The sequence below is a fragment of the Gopherus flavomarginatus genome, chromosome 17 (assembly GCF_025201925.1).
Source record: "Gopherus flavomarginatus isolate rGopFla2 chromosome 17, rGopFla2.mat.asm, whole genome shotgun sequence".
NCBI classification, from domain to species: Eukaryota; Metazoa; Chordata; order Testudines; family Testudinidae; genus Gopherus; species Gopherus flavomarginatus.
The window spans coordinates 9,353,318-9,373,205 of NC_066633.1; the positions used below are offsets into that span (position 1 = coordinate 9,353,318).

At 43.7% G+C, this 19,888-nt stretch overlaps 2 protein-coding genes across 2 annotated transcripts in view; both read left to right on the top strand.

The window, feature by feature from the left end:
• The window catches only part of CCDC180 (coiled-coil domain containing 180), a 44,706-nt gene extending 33,329 nt beyond the window's left edge, over positions 1-11,377 (top strand). Inside the window, exons 29-39 of the mRNA XM_050926772.1 lie at positions 1,256-1,445; positions 2,246-2,320; positions 2,873-2,939; positions 3,690-3,831; positions 4,680-4,840; positions 5,802-5,939; positions 6,664-6,775; positions 8,029-8,134; positions 8,626-8,764; positions 10,105-10,226; positions 10,471-11,377. Coding sequence (XP_050782729.1) covers positions 1,256-1,445; positions 2,246-2,320; positions 2,873-2,939; positions 3,690-3,831; positions 4,680-4,840; positions 5,802-5,939; positions 6,664-6,775; positions 8,029-8,134; positions 8,626-8,764; positions 10,105-10,226; positions 10,471-10,477 — 1,259 coding nt within the window. The 3' untranslated portion in view covers positions 10,478-11,377. The remainder of the gene's footprint in view (positions 1-1,255; positions 1,446-2,245; positions 2,321-2,872; positions 2,940-3,689; positions 3,832-4,679; positions 4,841-5,801; positions 5,940-6,663; positions 6,776-8,028; positions 8,135-8,625; positions 8,765-10,104; positions 10,227-10,470) is intronic.
• A 1,510-nt stretch (positions 11,378-12,887) lies between these two features.
• Positions 12,888-19,888, top strand: part of GBGT1 (globoside alpha-1,3-N-acetylgalactosaminyltransferase 1 (FORS blood group)) — a 29,184-nt gene continuing 22,183 nt past the window's right edge. Inside the window, exons 1-2 of the mRNA XM_050926801.1 lie at positions 12,888-12,926; positions 13,594-13,826. The gene's annotated coding sequence lies outside the window, so the exon portion shown is untranslated. The remainder of the gene's footprint in view (positions 12,927-13,593; positions 13,827-19,888) is intronic.

The following is a 19,888-nucleotide window of genomic DNA, read 5'->3' on the forward strand; positions in this document are numbered from 1 at the left end:
AGTGTACAGGGGACAAGACTTATCCCTATATCTTTATGTGAGTGCTTATATACTCCCTTAGGAGAAGGCAGTGATAGTCTCTCTCTCTCTTTTTTGTTTTTGTTTTGTTTTAAATGAAGGATTATGTTGGTTTAGGTAAAGTGTATGTGACAGCTGTTCATGTAATTCCACTGAGTTTTTGAAAGTGGCAGCTCTCCGTATAACTTCCATGGAGGTTAACAGGAGTTTTAGAGCTAAATCCCATGCAGCACTTTGAAAAGGTACCCGTGATGGAGATCCAATGATGGAGTAAGCCCTCTTCCCACATCCTTGCCTTGGTCCTAAACATGATGCTATATGAGCTTTCTCAGGCTGCCTAATCAATAGCCTCCTTCTGACATGGAGAGTCCACTCTGGGCTAGCCATACCTGCTCATTTCTGAGCCTCCCTTAAGCAGACACTGCCATTTGTGTCAAACACGTGGTAATTTTATAAGGACACACATTCACCAGAGGCTGAGTTGAGGCCATCAAACTCAGGTCACTTAGTACTTCAAGTTGGACTTCTTCTCTGGCTACAGCTCTCAGCTTTCACTTTTCACACCAGAGTTTAACCCAACCTCTTATGAAAGAAGCAGGAAATCAGGCAGGGACAAATTGGTTTGGATGAGATAAAAATATACTCATATCTTCATCTAAACCTTTCTGAGGTTCAGAAACTGTTTGCTTAACTACTCTGTATGTTTTCCACTTGCGTTTGTTCCTAATTTAGTTCAGGACCCAAAGTGGAAATACCAAAACACAGTGAAGCAGACTATTCTCTTGTGGCTGGATTGTGGTCTTGTCTTAAATGGCCCTGCAAGGGAATGAAACCCCTGAGCCCTTTCTCACCTTGTGAGATATACCTGGATCTTGGGCCTGCATCTGGTGCAGAAGGCAGCTCCTAGTTTCTAGATTCTCTTCCCATGAGCATATTGATGGGATGGGGCTGGAGGGAAGCCAAGAACGGCAGAGGCTCATACCTCTTCCCTACCCAAAGGTGGTGCAAGGAGCCCTTCCCTGGGCACCTTCTGGGACAGCATACCTACATCCTGCATAGACTAGCACCTAGACTTCTAGGTGCTGAATCCAATTTAGAAACATCTTGATGTTTTCTCTTCACTAGTGTCAATTAATGTTAGGAGTACTCAGCATGGAAATGAAAACACATGCTGTATAAATGTATAGAAATGACTTCAAATTTGACTTACAGAATTTATTTCCTCTTTCCTTATAAGCAATTTATCAACCCATGTGTCAACCTATTTATCAGCCGATTTATCAAGCCACTTATCAGGTTCCCACAGCACAGAGAGGTTCTGTTTCAAATCTGAAAGCTGAAAGTCCCAAGAACTCTGTTCCTTATGGTAATTTATCTGTAGGACCCAAGATATCTGCCTCTGTAAGCAAAAAGTTCTCAGTAGGAAGGTAAGGACTATGGAAAGAGAAACTCCAGCATCTTTTGTGTGTGTTTTTTTGTCTTTGTCCCTCTAACACTAGCCTGCTTTCCATCCTCCCACACATTCTCACTGCTGTTGGTGTAAGCCTTTTCCCCAGTGGTGCCTACCATCTGGAACAGCTGCGCTGTGTATTTGTGCCTTATCAGCTCACTCTCATTTAAAATTGCATCTCAAACCTCACCTCTACCTATTAATTTCTCTCTCTCTCTCTCCTATTTCAGTTAATATAAAGTGTTTTGGAATGCAGGTTGATGCTATACAAAGTTGTGTGTATGTAATATAAAAGCACAGAGTGTAATTTCCAAATATATGGATGTGTCTGTATATTATTGATAGATAGCACAGACAGCACAGGTATCATAATTTTCGAATGTGGGTGCCTAAACTAGATGTCCTATTGTGGAAACTCAACTTGGCTCTTAGACACATTAAATGGGCATTTTTGTGGCTAGATGCTATTCTGTATGCAGTATAGTTGTAGCGATGTTGATCGCAGGATATTAGAGAGATAAGGTGGGTGAGGTAATATCTTGTATTGGATCATCTGTTCTAAAGGAAGGTCAGGAAAGAGAACGTCTCTATCAGATGATAATTTTCATGTCGTATAAATGTGGGGCATGAAAATCTTCACAGCTTTTTTTTTTTAATTTGATAAAGTTTATATGACTGTAGTATCATAAACAACTGGCTGAGCGGGAGAGGGGGGAGAGACCATGTATTAAAAGTCTGAATTCTTTTGAATAAAGTAGAAAATCTTTGCCTTTTCAGCATACAAAAATACTCCAGATCAGGTCGAATTGACAAGAAGTTCCACATCTTCGGCGAGAAGCCTAAAGAATCTGAGTAAGTTTGCTCTGTATTTCCTAAAGTATCGATCCAATACACAGTTAAATTGCTATTGTTGTAAAGCTAGATTAGACAATTGCACAGTCTTAATGACAATGGAATAAATGTGAAGTGTTAATTATAGTGTAGTTGGTTTATATCCTTTGATGCATTGGATAAAAAGGGGTGGGACACAAAAGGAGAAGAGGCGGAAACCTGTCAAAAAGCATAATGATGGAAGCTATAGAACTATATTATGTATGCCCCTAGTGTAGAAATTTACCTGGTTTTGCCTTTTTTGTTATGCTACACGTAATATTTTCTGCATGGGCTTTTGTATGTGCATTTTACTCTTGTCTTTGCTTGCTTTGAAGAGGAACTGTACCAAGAGAGTTGGGGTCATCTTAGGCATTCTTACAGCAACATGAACAAATATATGTTATTTACATTGTATTTATAATTATTTTAATATATTTACCTCTCATATTCAATAAGATAAAATGTTTTAAAAAGTCAGAAATATTCCCAGTACCAAGTACTTTTTGGATTGTCATTGTGTTTTGGTTTCAGTCATTTTAAGGGGATTATCACCTGTATTCTCTGGGAGGGTAATGATACCTTGCTGTGTCTTGCTGAGGTAAGAAAACTTTATTTTCTGCAGTCAATTTCTACTACTGCAGATTTACTCCTGTAGTAGCATAGCAATTTGGTTCTATTATATTGCATTGGAGCTCCACAATAATTTTTCTTACTTTATTAGTACATCCAGTGTATAATAATATTTAATACATGCATTGGCGTTTATAGCTTAAAATTCTGTACAAACAATAACTAAACTGTTTGGCAGAATAGCAGGTATGGATGAATACCTCTGCCATAGTTATGTGATAGGAAGTCTTCACTGCCAACACAACTCAGACCCTGTTAGTTGTAACGGATGGTAGTGTTGCAGATTAAGACAGAATGGAGGTGAAAAAGTCTTGGTCTCAGTTTTTCACAGCCTATTATAAATATACCAAAATGCCCTGCTTTTAATGGCCATAACCATATCCCAGTGTCTTGCATTCAGAGACTATAACATCACCTTCATAACAAGATGATTGGGAAAGCTGAGAGCAGAGACTGGATGTGATCTAGTTACAAGGGAAAGAGGTTGGACAAAACGCTTGATGTCTGGTAATGAATTTGCATTCTCAGCAAACCTTCCCATTCTGAGCTCAGGTCAAAGCTGCCGGTAAAGCTCAAGTGGGGGAGGATAAAGGTGGCACAGAATGAAGGGGAGGTTGAAAGACCTAAAGATCCACTGTACTGATATGTTTGCAGTGGTGACTCTTAGGTTGGACACTTTGTCAAGTCCTTTTCTTTACCACGACTTTACCTTCCAAAGGAGTTTTACCGAAAGGATAAACATCAAATCACGAGGCCTGAATATCTGCAAGAGACATTTGACCATTGTGCAGAATTGTTTGGGCAGAAGCTCCTGTCTTATCAGAGCCAGACGGATGACTACCATAATTCCTGCCTAATAGGTAAAATCTTAAGACCTAATACTTTGTCATATGTATCAATTGGAATTGAAAACTGAAATGATCAGAAGTCCAGAGTTTTCTTAATTCATTCTTGGGCCTATGCCAATGGAAGAAGAAGGAATAAGAGTAGACTTAGTATAAATTTAAGGCCCTGTTATCATTGAAAAGGCTGGAATCTCTGCTTTCAAACTGTGCAGAGTTTTAAAGCCTAGTTATGTTTCCACTCCAGTCAGTGGCAATACTTTCATTAACTGTGGGACCAGAATTGGGCCAATTACCTGTAACTAGGGTGCTGTCAGTTACAAAAATTATCTGAGAAAGACCATTGCAAAGATATTTAATTGAAAGACCCGTACAAATGCTTCAGGACCTGTGTGTGTCACCAACCACTGGTACTGGGCCAGTGGACACAGAGAGGAGTGTATGTGAAAGAAAATTCCACTTACTTTTGGCACTTATACTATATCAGGGGTTGGCAACCTTTCAGAAGTGGTATGCTGAGTCTTCATTTATTCACTGTATCTTAAGGTTTCATGTGCCAGTAATACATTTTAACATTTTTAGGAGGTCTCTTTCTGTAAGTCTATAATATGTAACTAAACTATTGTTGTATGTAAAGTAAATAAGGTTTTTAAAATGTTTAAGAAGCTTCATTTAAAATTAAATTAAAATGCAGAGCCTCCCGGACTGGTGACCAGGACCCGGGCAGTGTGAGTGCCGCTGAAAATCAGCTCACGTGCCACAGGTTGCCTACCCCTGTACTAGACATTAGTTTGTTTGGTTTCTGGTTCCTTGACATCAATGTCTGTATGTGACACAAACCTTCCTGTGGCTACCTTTTCCATCAGAGTTCTGGGATCAGTTGAAGTTGTTTGAAGAACAACTCCCTCATGTCTCCCATCTGGTTATTGACAGCCTTCTTAAAGAGCATGAGCAGCAGTTCAGACACTCCACTGATCAGATCCGGCAACTCTTCAAAGAACAGCTGGAAGAATGGGACAATGCAAAGGTATGGTTTATGGGCATGCTGGTATAAAGTATCTGCTGTGTGACAGAACGTGTTATTGTCATTTACATTACACTCATTTGCTTGCTTATGCCACTGACTCCTAAACCACCCCTGATTTCATTTCCTAGTTTTAGTCTCATATTTTTAATTAGAATAGTTAAACTTGGAGGTAAGTTCAGGCTTTCAAAAGCATGTTATGATTTTGTTTTGTTTCCAGTATTTTTCTTGCTGTCCATGTGAATCTCTGTTCTGATTAAAAAAACCTTATTCTTGTTTTCACTATAAATATCTCTAAGTGCTTTGTGTTAAGCAGCGTAGTGGTCTTTAGTTGACACTAGTAAGCTTGTGTGCGCTATTCCTTTGGGAGTAGAGAATCTGGAAGTTCTGTGAATATTTAATGGATCGGGGCTGGGCACTCCAGAGGAATGCTCAGAGGTCTCAGGTGGTGTTGTGTGCCTATCGCTAACCTGTACAGAGAGAGCAAGGCCTGCGAAGGCCTGGAGGACAGTGCTAGTGCTGCTAGAGGCCGATGGAGTCAAGGGTCTGACCCACAGTAGGTACAACAAGGTACATGCTAAGGGCAGGTGGTAGTGAGGTGCCTCACAACCCGGGGGACCCCTAAGAAGTGTCACAATGTCACTGATGTCTCAGGGTTCTCTGCTGGAGCCTACCTGCTTCCCTCACCCTCTGTCATCTCTCTGTCCCCACTCGGATCTACCTGGGGATTCTCTCTGTGCAGCTTGTTGCTATTCTTTATAGGGGAATCAGCAGATCCCTGCTCAGGTGTATCTCCTTAGTAACTAGGGTTGGCTAGCCCCAGGCCGTTAGCCATTAAAGAGCATGCCACCCTGTTACTAGTGATACACAAAAGAGTTGTATTTTTACTCATTCCTCTTTCTCTCTAGGACCTAGTCACCCATTCTTTACAGAAAATGCTAGTGATGTATTTGTTTGTTTAAAGGCTGAGAACAAGAACAAACTGCGTCCAGCTCTGGGGCACCCAGACAACTTACCCCAGTTGGAGGTTTTGTGCCAGGAGGAGTTAAAAAGACAAAAAGACCAAGCTGATGGGATACTCCTTAACACCCAGACACTGCAGGTATGAGTGACATGCAAGACTGTGGCTTGTTAGAACCTATTTGATTTCTTGCTCAAGATCAGAGGTTGAAGTTTAGGTTGCATTTTACCTCCCCATTAAAAGTGAACTGGAAAAGATTTTTAGTATTAGGCAGCCCCATTAAAGACACTATCTTTTGACTCTTAATTCTGTGCTGTCACCACTAGACTATGCTTTCTTCCTAAGATTGTAGTCAATCTTTGTTCCCATGGGGTATTTATTCACAGTGCAAACTGAGGAAAGGATGAACTTGCATTTGTCTACTCCCATAATGATTATATTCCTGGTTCTGAAACTAGTGTTGTAGTGACGACATGTGAGAATGGAGTAATGGTGACATCTCCTGGTTAGCAATCTTAATAGCAGCAGGTGATGGGTGTTTTCCCTGTGGATGTTTCAGTTTTCTGTTTAATCCTATCGTGCAGCTCTTTGGGCAGATTCTGTCTAACTACACAGATCTTCTTATGCCATTTTATAATTGATGACATCAGTCTGATCAGTGATGTGTTTGCATTAGGAGCATTCCAGAGAGGCCACTCTGTGAGCTTTTCATAAAGTGCTGCTCTGTAGCTGTTGCACAAAAACGAGGTTGGAGAGCTGTGTAACTCTTCAGAGCTGCTGTGAAAGGAGATGAGATTCTTTGGAGGGAGAACTTTTCCCATCTACACTCATACTCAAGTCCTAACGGATAACTGTGTCCCCACAGGCCTGTGCTGCTGAATGTGCCCAAAATTTTGTTTCTGCGCTAGCTAGCCTCACAGAAAACCTGCTTCTGGAGTTAGATGAAAGTATCACCATTGATGATATACAAGTAGCAAGTAAGTCAACTGAATGGAACACTTACTCAGTTCTCCGCTTCCTTCTTGATGCTTTCAGTAAAATGTTGTTAAAAGGAGAATTAGAGTTCCTTCAGTAATCTTCTGCACTATTCCTTCTTGCATATGCCTATTGCTTTTCATAGTTGTATTTCATTATACTGAATAACTTGTAATGCCAAATCAGGGATGCCCAGAGGATTCAGGGGGCCTGGGACCTTCAGCGGCGGGTCCTGGGGCGGAAGAACCCCCAGCCGCGGGTCTTTGGGGCACTTCGGCAGCAGGCCCCGGAACGGAAGGACCCCCTGCCGCCAAATGGCTGCTGAAGACCCGGAGCGGAAGAAGCTCCCGGGGCCTGGGCCCCGCGAGAGTTTTCCAGGGCCCCCAGAGCAAGTGAAGGACCCCACTCCAGGGCCCCCGAAGAACTCTCGTGGGGGCCCCTGTGGGGCTCAGGGCCTGGAGCAAATTGTCACACTTGCCCCCCTCTGGGCGGCCCTGTGCCAAATGCTGTCATCCCTTGATTTTTCTTATAGTGTTCCTTGTCCAAAGGTTTCAAGGGAAGTTTTATGCAATTTAAGTTTTTTGTAAAAAATACCCAGAGATTTGGATGGGTGCTAATCTGGTTGCTTATCAGACTAACTACCGGTAAAAATTTAGAGTTTGTGGTTTCAGATCAAGTTCTCAAGAGTGACATATTTGCATCTCCCTTCTTCCCTCACCGACACTGTAGGTGAGGTTCTGTGCTGCGCCCCTTGGAGATGCAGCACAGACAGCACAGACCAGGGGGAGGAAGTGATGAGAGTCCAATGGTGGTTTGTGCACTCAAGATTCTAAGTTGCCATGGGGGCTGGTACAGCCCCCGGCTGCTCTAACTACAGCTGCCTCCCATGGCTGCCTGTTAACTAGCCCAGAATCTTTACCCCTGCCACCCCCTAGTATGGGTCTTGTGACCAAGCCAAACCAGAACTGGCCCTTAGGATGTTCCAGCACCTTAGTCCCACCACGTGGCAGTTCAGGATGCTATTAACAGGGCTCTAGGGTCAATTGGAAAACTATATCTGTGCTCTGGTGACAAGGTTTAGGAATAGGAGATCCTTGAGTACTATGAAAGGAAAGAATTCAGATGATCCACTGACTTCTTGCAAAGTTACCTCTTGAAAACTAAAAGTATCCAGCTTTGTACAGCTGCTTTGGAGCAATGATATGTAGCTGGTCTTCTCTCACTGTTACTAAGTCTGTCCTTTGCTGTGTCCCAGGAATCGAAATGCCAAAAGAGAAGATCTCCACCTTAATCCGTCGTAAACGAGCTGGGCTTTCTTTAGAGATCCGTGACGTTAAGCCATTAACTGAACGTGGCAGCAGGTATCACTAGTATATATTGAATGCTTCTCTGCACGTTTTCTGTCAAAAATGCTTCCAGGTACTGTCCACACAGTTTTCTAGTATACTTGTTGATGTCACTACAGTTGTTGAACTTCCTATGTTCTACCCATAACAATTATGATTTCGTTTCTCTCGTAACTAATGTACTTCAGCAAGGGGGGAAATGCCTACCTCGGGACAAGCCCTACTTGTTTAGATCATGTGACCACATATTAATCAATGGGATTTGCACATAACAAAAAAAAAAGCATTTTTTTTGTTCTAGTTTTTCTTAATAACTAAATTCCCCACTCCCAGGCCAAGAATATGAAAGGCAAGTATTAATCTAGATTCTGCTTTTGTGGAGATTTCTTTCTGGAAAAAATTTCTGTATTTCCTCTTTAGGTATAACTCGCAGTAAAATCTTTCTACTCCCTTCCTCCTCTTCCACCAAAAATTTTTTTTTTTAATTTCTTGTTTGTGGTTTTAAGGACCTGGCCAGGAATACCCAAGACCACACTCACAGATGTTCCAGACCATATTCTCTGCAGAGAAACTGCTTCTGTGACAACAGCCAAAACTACTCTGGGTCATGTTTCAGCAGAAGAAGCAAGAGATGCAGCCTATGTGGTTTGTGTGGGAGAGAGGTGTAATTTCAGGGGGCTATAAGAAAAGAAAATGTACCTGCTCATAAAACCAAGGCACACTGCTAGTCTTTTCAAAGATTCTTCAAAGTCTTCCCCACTTTTCAATAGGACAAAACAATGAATGGTGCCAGAACAGATTATCATTGATGTATGTCAGTAGAATTACAGTTTGGACAGTAATGGTGTTGTCAGGATTTCCCCCTCGTGCTGTTTCAATACAGCACTCATTTCTCTTCCCAAAGTCTGCAATTTCAGTCTTGGATCACAAGGCTAATTCTCCCTTGGAGTGGAATGGATGGTAAGATCCATTCCCATTTCTATCCTAAATCCTGAGTCAACTCAGATTTCTCTTTCTGTCACTAGTAGGGTCACCCTCTTGTCACTTTGGCCAGTAGGAAAAATGAACGGATTCTATTCCAGACTACTTCAAAGCCCTCCAACTCACATTGCAAATAGCTCAAAGAACAGCAAAATCAGCAGCTGGGGAAAGGTGCTTTAAGCCCTCATGGGAGTAAAAGATCAACGTTGCTGGGCCGGTTGTGGAAATGACTTTATTTCAACAAACATTTTGTATGGAGAGTACAAAATATGTATATTACGGCAGAGGTAGCAAGACCATAAAACTGTGTCAGTTTTATATATGTAGTAATGATAATGAAGCACTTGCCTCAAAACACTCCTGTGAGGTAGGCATGGTGTATGCATAGATGTATGTGAGTAATATTAATCAATGTATATATCATAGAGTACATACATACTGCACAATAAAATACATATTGGTAAGGCAAAATGAAACAATGAAGTGTAGGTTCAAGAAAACAGTTTTCATTTTTAGAACAAGAACTCATTTGTTTGGTCTGGAGGTTTTAATGATAGTAGAAGGTTCACAGCTTCCCCATCCTGTCTAGGTCATGTACCTCAGAGCAGCTTCGTCCCACAGTTTAGCTCATCTCTCTGCCTTAGTGAGTTCTAGGACAAAAGCAGATTTGAGACTTAGAGCCCTTCCCCCTTCTAGAACAGGTAGATCTTTACTCATATGAACTCATTGAGGTGGGACAGAGCATCTTACACTGTAACCCAATGTATACTTAAAAGCAAAACTTAAATATTTATTTTGTTTGTTTCAGTACCCATTAAATAAAGGAAAGAAAAGAAAGCAATGAATAATTAAATACCTGTATAGCTCTATTGTGAAATGTGGAAAATAAGTGGCCTGTACACAAATCATTTGAAGCAGCAGGGCAGGGCATGGAGTTAGAAACTAAAAGAAATGGCAGGTATATCTGATTTTAACCAGTCTCTTCTTTTTGGTTATTTGTTCAGAAATATAAGCATAAGCTGGAAGAGGAGTTTGCCAAGATTAAGGAGGAAAACACAGCCCAGCTAATGAAAGCTCAGCGCTGGGAGGGTTGGTGGAAACAGTCTGTTCAGAAGATAAAGCAGCTGTATGCTTGAACCTCTTGTTACATATAAATCTGTGTTAATAATATATCAGTGTCTTTGTTCTACAAATAAAACTTTATACTTTACTTTATTAGAGAAAAAGTTTGATCGTCCTGTAACTTTCCTAGAATAATTGGTGAATGTCTGTAAATGGTCCATGGACAGTTCGTCTTTGCTGACTGGTCTATGTCCAAAGCTGATTCTGTCGTGAGAATAATTAGTTGTTCTTGTGTCTCTTTATAACAGCCACTAACTGATGGAGGTTAGGAAGAAATTCCTTCTATAGACTGGTTATTTTGTAATTGTCCACTATTGGATTACTTGAACCTTACTCTGAGGCATTTAGTACTGGCCAGTTTCAGAGACAGGATGCTGCATTAGCTGCACCATAGATCTGATCCAGTCTGGCAGTTCCTGTAACTAAGGTACTTGATACCAAAAGGCTGATTAGTCTGTAATTAGGACCATCTGTAGCACCTTGTTAACATTGCTGCCCTCTGGAATAATAGCTGGTTATATTGAGACACTGGGTATTTTTGTTAATAACTCAGCCACCTTCAGTCTTAAATTCCCTGAGAACTCTTGGATTTATCACATCCCTTGTCCTTGTATCCAGACTGAAAATACCTTGTTCTTCCCTCCTAGAGCTTATTTTCTAAACCTTGAATCACATACAGTGTTTTCTTCTGAGCTTGCTCTTTCTCTTTATTGTAGTGAACTTTAAGGATTCTAGTCTTAAGAGGTCAAAAGTGTACGTGCTTTAGCTCATCTTTTGGCCATTAAAAAATATTTGATTACATGCAGATAAATTCAAGCCTCTTAGGTAGACTTTTTTAACAATCCTCCAGTCATTCAAGCTAGGGCATTAGTATATTCTCTAAAGGACGTAATTAACATACTAATTGCATGAGATTTTTGAGAGCCGGGTTTGAACTGAGGGCAGAGGGTTGCTGTTAAGTTGTTCCTTTGGTTGGAACTCCATGAATTGTTTTATTTTATTGCACTCCAGCAGCTCTACTCTGAAAAGAGACTCTTTGGGCCAGAACCTTAGCTGGTGTAAATCAATATAGCTCTGTTGGAGCTACATCAGTTTACTTTGGTGCTGTAAAAGTGACCGTATGAGGTTTAATGGTTATTGTCTTGATGATTTCTATGTCAGATGCATTCAGTTTGCCACCTTTCAAGCTTCAAGCTCAGCCTGGTCTCAAAGCATCAGAATGGTTTCTTTCTTTCTCATGCATCGTCATCAGAAGTAAACATTGTGCAGGCCCCTATTAACTCTTGGTGGCAGCCCTGTTGGACCAAGTGAAGCCTTCAGTGACAAGGGTACATTTTGCCCTATTGTTTCTTGATTCTGATACCGTTATGTGGAGTCCTTTCATGCTTTCTGTCACGTCTGGAGTGGCTCATAACCATGAGTGCCAGCCTCAGGGCAAGAAGCAGGGCAGAAACCCTAAACAGGTTGCATGTTCTATAATTAGGTTTCACCAACCCAGTAACAAGTATGAATTCCTAAGTAGGATAATAGTCTTACCGTGGAGTCACAGACCGTCCCCTGGGCATTCCAGCCTATTTTGTCAGCCAGGCAAGCTGAACTTAGTGACAGTTGGTTGCTGTACACCAGTGGTCTCCAAACCTTTTACACACAAGAAAACTTTGAATTTAAGTGCAACCCAGGATCTGCCCCGCCCTGCTCACTCCATCCCCCTTCCCCTGTCACTTGCTCTCTCCTAATCTCACACACTTTCACCATGCTGGGGCAGAGGGTTGGGGTGTGGGACGGGGTGCGGGCTCTGGGCTGGGGCTGAGGGGTTTGAAGTGTGGGAGTGAGTGAGGGGTGCAAGCTCTGGGAGGGTGTTCAGGGCTGGGGCAAGAGGTTGAGGTGCAGGAGGGGGTTCAGGTGCAGGAGGGGGTATGTGATTCTGGCTCTGGAAGGGGGCTTAGGGCTGAGGCAGCGGGTTCTAGGTGCAGGAAGGGGCACGGGGTGCTGGCTTCTGGAGGGGGCTGGGGGTTGGTGTTTGGGAGGGGATGCCTGCTCCCACTGGGCAGCACTTACCTCAGGTGGCTCCCGGTCAGCAGTGCAGCCAGGCTAAGGCAGGCTCCCTGCCTGCCCCAGCCCCACGCCGCTCCCGGAGTACAACCCTGTGGCCCATGGGGGGTCGGGGAGGGACAAGTGGCTCTGTGTGCTGTCCCTCCGTGACCTCCACGACAGACTCGTTGACCTCCACGACAGCCTTAGTTATAAGTCCAGTACCCATTTTACTCATGTTAACACACAAGTGAAACAGACTGTTTTCCAGCAATGAATTTGTCAGTGCTCAGCTGAGGCCGAAGCCTTGGCAAGAGCTGGCAACTGGTCTGCTGGCATCACACTCACTATAAATGCTGGGGAGTTGTAGTGCTGGTTGCTATAAAACAGGTAAATGAGTGTTGGCCAGTGTTTTGCGAGATTTTCTCTCCTGACGTTTTATAGCTATTCCCTATGATGATTTTCCCCCACTTGATCCAAGACTTAGGAGGCTGCCATAGTTAGATATTACACTAACAGCACTGATGTGGTTATGAAATGGGCTCCCCGGCAGTGGCAGATGCTGTTGATTCTCTCGTCCTCAGGGGACGTTTGGCACATCACATGCAGTATCCAGTGTGAGTTTGCTCATGCACTCCCAGGCTAATGGAGAGCTTTGAATTGCAGATCCCAGGTATGTTTTCGAAGGGTATATTTACATTGCAGCTGGCAGCCAGTCTGGGTAGTCAGATTTGCACTAACTGAGCGCGGGCTAGCATGCTAAAAATAGCAATGTGGACCCTGGTCCAGATCCTCTGTGTCTGAGCTCAGGTGGCTAGCCCGAGTCTCTGCCCAGCCCCAATATCCACACAGCTATTTTTAGCCTGCTAGCTCAAGCTGAGCTAGCATGTGTCTGTCTGCCTGAGCTGGGAAGCTCGTCCCCATCTGTAGTGTAGACATACCTCAGCGGGTTTCATAATGTCTAACTTTGGCATCTGGTCCTTAGTAGCTATTTTTTAGTGGCCCAACAATCCTTAAACACCGGGTTTGAGTTGCTTTGGAGGTCATTCTTTTTGCTGGTATTCCTTGCGAAGGATCGTGTACAGTAAGTTGATTCCTTTGGGCAATTTTCCAGTAGGAAGAATTAGGGTTTCACTGGGGTGGAAATTCACCCCAGTGCCAAGGCCCAGCACAAGGACTAGACACTATCTAAAACTGCTCAAGGGAGTCCTGAGTGTTGCATTAGCCTTGTGCTGGCCCTTTGCACGGGGTGAATTTCACACTGTATTAGGATCTGTTTGTGTAAGGGTGGGTAAAGTCCTCCATTAAGATACATTTTTCATTTCTATTTGCTCCTCTAGGCTCAGACGAAAAGCAGCCAGGTCAAGAAATGTTCATTTGCTGGAGGCTCAGGTGTTCCTTGGAAGGTGTTTTTCAAACATTTCATCCTTGCTAAGATTGGACTGTGCTGCGTTAATGACATCCCAGGGGCTGGCCAGGCACAGTTGGATGGCAGACTTCTAATTAAGAGGCACCCTTCATGGCTCCTGTCACACTGTCTGGAGTGGCTCACAACTACGAGTGCCAGTCTCAGGTCAGACTGTCAGAAAATAGGGCAGATACCCCAAACTGGTGGAAAATTCTGTGATTAGATTTCACCAAGCCAGTAACAAATGTGCACTCCCGGATCACTAATTTAGTCTTACAATGGAATCACAAACTGTTAGGCTCTCCAGTCTATCTTACTACCCAGACAAAGTGGACTTGATGATGAAAGGTTATATAAACCAAAAACCACATTACATTAGGTTACTCCCAATCCCAAAAGGTCAGTCACTTAACCCAGGTCCATGGATGCTCTCAATCTCACACCAAAGAGAACTCAGGCAGCCAATTTCTCTAGTAAACTAACTAAATGCTTATTAGCTAAGAAAAGAAAACGAGAATTATTGAGAGGTTAAAGCTGGTGAAATATATTACCAGGTTAGTACCGTTATATAAGGCGCTGGTGAGACCCCATCTGGAATATTGTGTGCAGTTCTGGTGTCCCATGTTCAAGAAGGATGAATTCAAACTGGAACAGGTCCAGAGAGGGGCTACTAGGATGATCCGAGGAATGGAAAACCTGCCTTATGAAAGGAGACTCAAAGAGCTTGGCTTGTTTAGCCTGGCCAAAAGAAGGCTGTGGGGGGATATTCTTGCTCTATATAAATATATCAGGGGGGTTAACGTTAGGGAGGGAGAGGAATTATTTAAGTTTAGTACTAATGTAGGCACGAGGACGAATGGGTATAAACTGGATATTAGGAAGTTTAGACTTGAAATTAGACGAAGGTTTCTAACCATTAGGGGAGTGAAGTTCTGGAACAGCCTTCTGAGGGAAGTAGTGGGGGCAAAAGACTTATCTGGCTTTAAGACTAAGCTTGATAAGTATATGGAGGGGATGTTATGATAGGATAGTTTAATTTGGGCAATTGATCTTGGATTATCACCAGATAAGTCTGCTCAATGGTCTGCGAGGAGATGTTGGATGGGATGGGAACTGAGTTACTGCAGAGAATTCCTTCTTGGGTGCTGGCTGGTGAGTCTTGCCCACATGCTCAGGGTTTAGCTGATCGCCATATTTGGGGTTGGGAAGGAATTTTCCTCCAGGGCGGATTGGCAGGGGCCCTGGAGGTTTTTCGCCTTCCCCTGCAGCGTGGGGCATGGGTCGCTTGCTGGTGGATTCTCTGCAGTTTGAGGTCTTCAAACCAATTTTGAGGATTTCAATAACTCAGTCCTGGGTTAGGGGTTGTTATAAAAGTGGATGGGTAGGGTTCTGTGGCCTGCCTTGTGCAGGAGGTCAGACTAGATGATCATATTGGTCCCTTCTGACCTATGCGTCTATGAGTCTATGAGTGCAAGTTTGTAAATCCAAACTGGTAGTAGAGATGTAGTAATCTGCTAGGTTTCAGAGTAGCAGCCGTGTTAGGGCTGGTCTACACTATGAGGGAAAATGGATCTTAGATATGCAACTTCAGCTACGTGAATAACGTAGCTGAAGTCGAAGTATCTAAGATCGAATTACTCACTGTCCTCACGGCGCAGGATCGATGTCCGCGGCTCCCCCTGTCGATTCCGCAACTCCGTTCAGGTTAGTGGAGTTACGGATTCGATATAAGCCCGTTCGGGGATCGATATATCGCGTCTAGATGAGACGCGATATATCGATCCCCGAGCAATCGATTGTAACCCGCCGATACAGCGGGTAGTGAAGACGTACCCTTAGTCTGTATCCGCAAAAAAACAGGAATACTTGTGGCACCTTAGAGACTAACAAAGTAATCTGCTAGTTTTCCTTCAGTCTCTCAGGGTTACCCAAAATAACATTGGGGATCTCTGCCTGGCATCTGGAATGCTTCTGTGTGAGTATCCAAATAGTTCAGAGACACAAGATCATTCCCTGAATCCTTATTTATAGTTTTTTTTTTTCACACAGAAAGCAATTTGTCCATGATTTTCCCCATGACGGTTTCCTTTGCTGATGTGAGTGAGGAATGCATCTTGAATCTTTGACCTTCAATCATTACACCAATGACCGTTTGCTTTGAAGCTAGCCTCTTCTTCATTTGCATCCCCCTAAGGCTTCATCTGCATTTAATGTTTGTTTATTTAGTTACAAGTATATATATCCTGCAAAGGCCTGCCATTAAAAGGAACATTCCATTAGTTTCATGAAGTTTACACATAGAAAAAGTAAATTCTCATCTTAATACTACTACACACTTTTGATCTAGGGTTAATTAAGTATAGATATATATAATGTCATGCAATAGCATTCAGCAGGTTACAGATAAGTGAAGTCAATATCATTCAGATTTCCTTTGAATGAAATTAACACTCGAGTGAATTTAGGTCACTTAACATTTCTTTGATATTCACACACAAGTGAATTGGCCTATTGCTCTGACCTGAGCTGGCCTGTCAGGGTCACAGTTCCTTCTGACAAAGTGAGTATTCACCCAGGAAAGCTTATGTTCCAATAGTCTGTTAGTCTATAACGGGGTAGGCAACCTCTGGCACACATGCCGAAGGTGGCACGCAAGCTGATTTTCAGTGGCACTCACACTGCCCGGGTCCTGGCCACTGGTCCGGGGGGCTCTGCATTTTAATTTAATTTTAAATGAAGCTTCTTAAACATTTTAAAAATCTTATTTACTTTACATACAAAAATAGTTTAGTTATATATTATAGACTTATAGAAAGAGAACTTCTAAAAACATTAAAATGTATTACTGGCACCTGAAACCTTAAATCAGAGTGAATAAATGAAGACTTTGCCCACCACGTCTGAAAGGTTGCCAACCCCTGGGCTCTATAAGGTGCCACAGGACTCTTTGTCGCTTTTTACAGATCCAGACTAACACCGCCACCCCGCTGATACAGTTCCTTCTGGCTGTGTTTGAGGTGGAGCCTTGTTCTGTATCCCAACAATGGATTTCCTCTTTGCTGACCAGTCCCACCTCCCTTGAGTCTCTCTGCCATTTGGAGGAGAGAAAAGGGGGACGATATTTAACATCAAACGTGAATTTAAAAAAACCCAGCACAATAATGGTCCCTATTTTTGGTAAATCGGGACAGCTGTGAGATTCAAGAACTGTCTTCCTGATTCCTGTTCTCTTATTTGGCTCAATGTCACTTTCACTGTGGCAGCTTCTGCTGTATCAGCACTTTTAGGGCAGGGCAATCGGCCAGATTCTTTTGCTAGTGTAAACAGGTGCAGCTCCATTGACTCCAATGGAGATTCACTCATTTATTCCAGCAGAGAATTTGGCCCTATTTTTTTAATGTATTTATTTATTCATGTAGAGCAGCGGTTCTCAACAGGGAGTCTGCAAGCCCTTTCAAGGGGGCCACAGGCCCCAGCGGCTGACGCCCCGATCTCTGGCGCTCCCACGGGACTGAAGCTGGTGGAGGCATGGGGCTGAATTCCAGAGCCGCAAGCCTTGGTGCTCCCTGTGGGGCAGAAGCCCTGACCGCATGAGCAGAGTTGGGGATATGGAGGGCATTGCCTCTCCCTCCTCCTGCAGCGTGAGATCACGGCAGTCCTGGGGGCAGCAGCGCTCCCACTCCTCTGCTCACCCCCAGCCAGGCCGGAGTTGGGAAGCTGGAGCTGGGTACTGCGGGGCAGCTGCTGGTGTTAGGTAATAAAGCAAGTCCTCACTTACCTCTTCAGCACCCGAGTTCGTGCGGAGTTGGTATGGGGCACACAATTCTGTTAGAGACCAGACACCAATGCGTTGATCAACGGGCTCACACTATCCTTAGCTTTAAAAAGCTTTAGATTAAGTGTGGCCCCTTTATTAGGGGTGAGCATCAATATTTATACACAGAAGTAAACAAAGTGATTAACAAAAGATAATGGTCATGCATAATTAATCAAGATTTTACAGGAAAAGCAAGTTAACAAGTAAATGCATAGAGATAAAGGCTAATGGCTACTAGGGAAAGGGGGTGTCATGAGTAGTTTGCAGGTCAGTGCTTTGTTCAAAAGGGTTCAGGAAGGATTATGCAGAGACAGTCAGTCTGGGTGTGTTTTGGCTCCCCAAAGTTCACCAAAAGTTTAGACCCAACATTCCTCCATTTGTAGCTTTGAGATAACTATTAATTAAAAAGCTACACCCTATTTTAAGATCTTAAGGGCCGCTTGGCAATTTTAGCCTGGGCCAATTTGAAGAGAGTAAGGCTTTTAGCTGAAGTGGGAAAAGAATAAACTGACTTACATGAGTTTATGAGGGAGGGGACACACTGAATACAGCAACACAGTATTATAAGGACTACTATGGCCCCAACAACACCCACCAAGAGTTTTTTTTTTTTAACCCACCCAAATCCGGGCAGCCAATTTTATAAGGCTCCCCACCAATCATAAGGTGGCTGGCCAGAGGAGTAGTTTTTAGCCATTTTCCTTAGGTGTTTGGTACGTTGAAAAGTGTTAGAGTAGGTGTCATTTACAAAAACACAGCATTTTTCATAAGCAGAAAATAAACTAAAAAAGCATAAAAAAAAACATACAGTTGTCAGAATAAAGGGTTCTCTTATTTTTTTTGAGTCAATTTAAGTCTAATGTCTGAGAGAGGTAAGCTGGTCCACTGGTCGAAGGCAGTGTTCTCAGTGGTGACAAGAGCTGCTGGTCCGTCACTGTGGTCCACTACGGCTGGCTTGACGTGGGAGTGGTGGATTCAAGATTTGCGTCCTTCCAGGAACACTGCAGTCTGGGTTGTTAAAAGAACCTGGTGGGGTCCAGTAAACCTTGGCTGGAGGATGTCGTTACGAACGAACTTTTTGGCCCAGACGAAGTCCCCTGGTTGGAACGGGTGGATTTGTTCCTCCAGCGGCACGGTCTGGGAAAACTGCGAGGCTTTCCAAAGGGTACGGAGGCGAGCCTGTAGGGAGAGAAACTGACACGCGGTTAAATGATCCCCTCCCAATAGTGAAACATCAGCACGTGGTAGCGCCCCGCCTTTGAAAGGGGGGGTGTTTATAGAGCAGTTCAAAGGGGGATAATCCCAATGCGCGGGTTGGGCGAGTACAAAGGTGAAACAGGACCAAGGGAAGTACCTGAGGCCACTTTAATCCTGTTTCCTGACAGTATTTAGCCAATGTAAACTTAAGTTCCCTATTTATACGCTTAACTTTCCCGCTAGACTGGGGGTGGTAGGGTGTATGAAAGGAGTGTGAAATGCCCAGTCCTTGTTTTAAACGGCCAAGGACATGACCAGTAAAGTGAGGTCCGCGATCTGAGTCGAGCACAAGAGGGATGCCAAAACGGGGTACAATGTTTCTAAGGAGAATTTTTGCCACTGTGGCAGCAGTACAATTAGCAGTAGGAAAAGCTTCGACCCAGGAAGTTAGAGGGCAAACCAAAACAAGGAGGTGCTTTTTTCCAAAAGCCTTTGGCATATCTGCAAAGTCAATTTGAAGATGTTGAAATGGAGCAGCAGGCGGAGGTTTTCCACCCTTAATTTTGTTAAGAGGTGGAGCAGGTCCATTACGCTGACATGTGCTGCATGCTTTCACTATTGATAGGCAATAGGGTTGAATGCCTGGAGCATACCAAAAGCGAGCGATGGTGTTCACGAGGGCGTGCGTGCCGTAGTGACCCCCTTTATCATGGTGCCAGCGAACTGCCACGGGGTATGTGGAGCGAGGGAGGCAGGCTCGGCCATCTGGCATAAGCCAGGTCCCTTTGACCAGAGTGGCCCCGAGGCTTTCCCACGATTGTAGTTTAGCAGTGGGTACTGGTACGGGGTGCGGTGGAGTAAAGGAGGAGGCTGCAATAGCCAATGTGGGCATGGCTAAAGGTAAGGTGGCAGCCTTCTTAGCGGAGGCGTCAGCCAGGGCATTCCCACGGGTAACGGGGCTACTATCTTTAGTATGGGCCCGGCAGTGAACTACAGCCAGGACAGAGGGTTTTTGGAGGGCGTCCAAAAGCTTGTGGATGAGGGGGAGGTGCTGAATGGGTTTACCGGCAGCTGTCTGGAAACCTCGAAACTTCCAGAGGTGGATATGACAATGCACAACTCCAAAAGCATATTTGCTATCAGTAAAAATGGTAACGGTCTTACCAGCGGCCAACTGGCAAGCTCGGGCCAGGGCATAGAGTTCAGAGGCTTG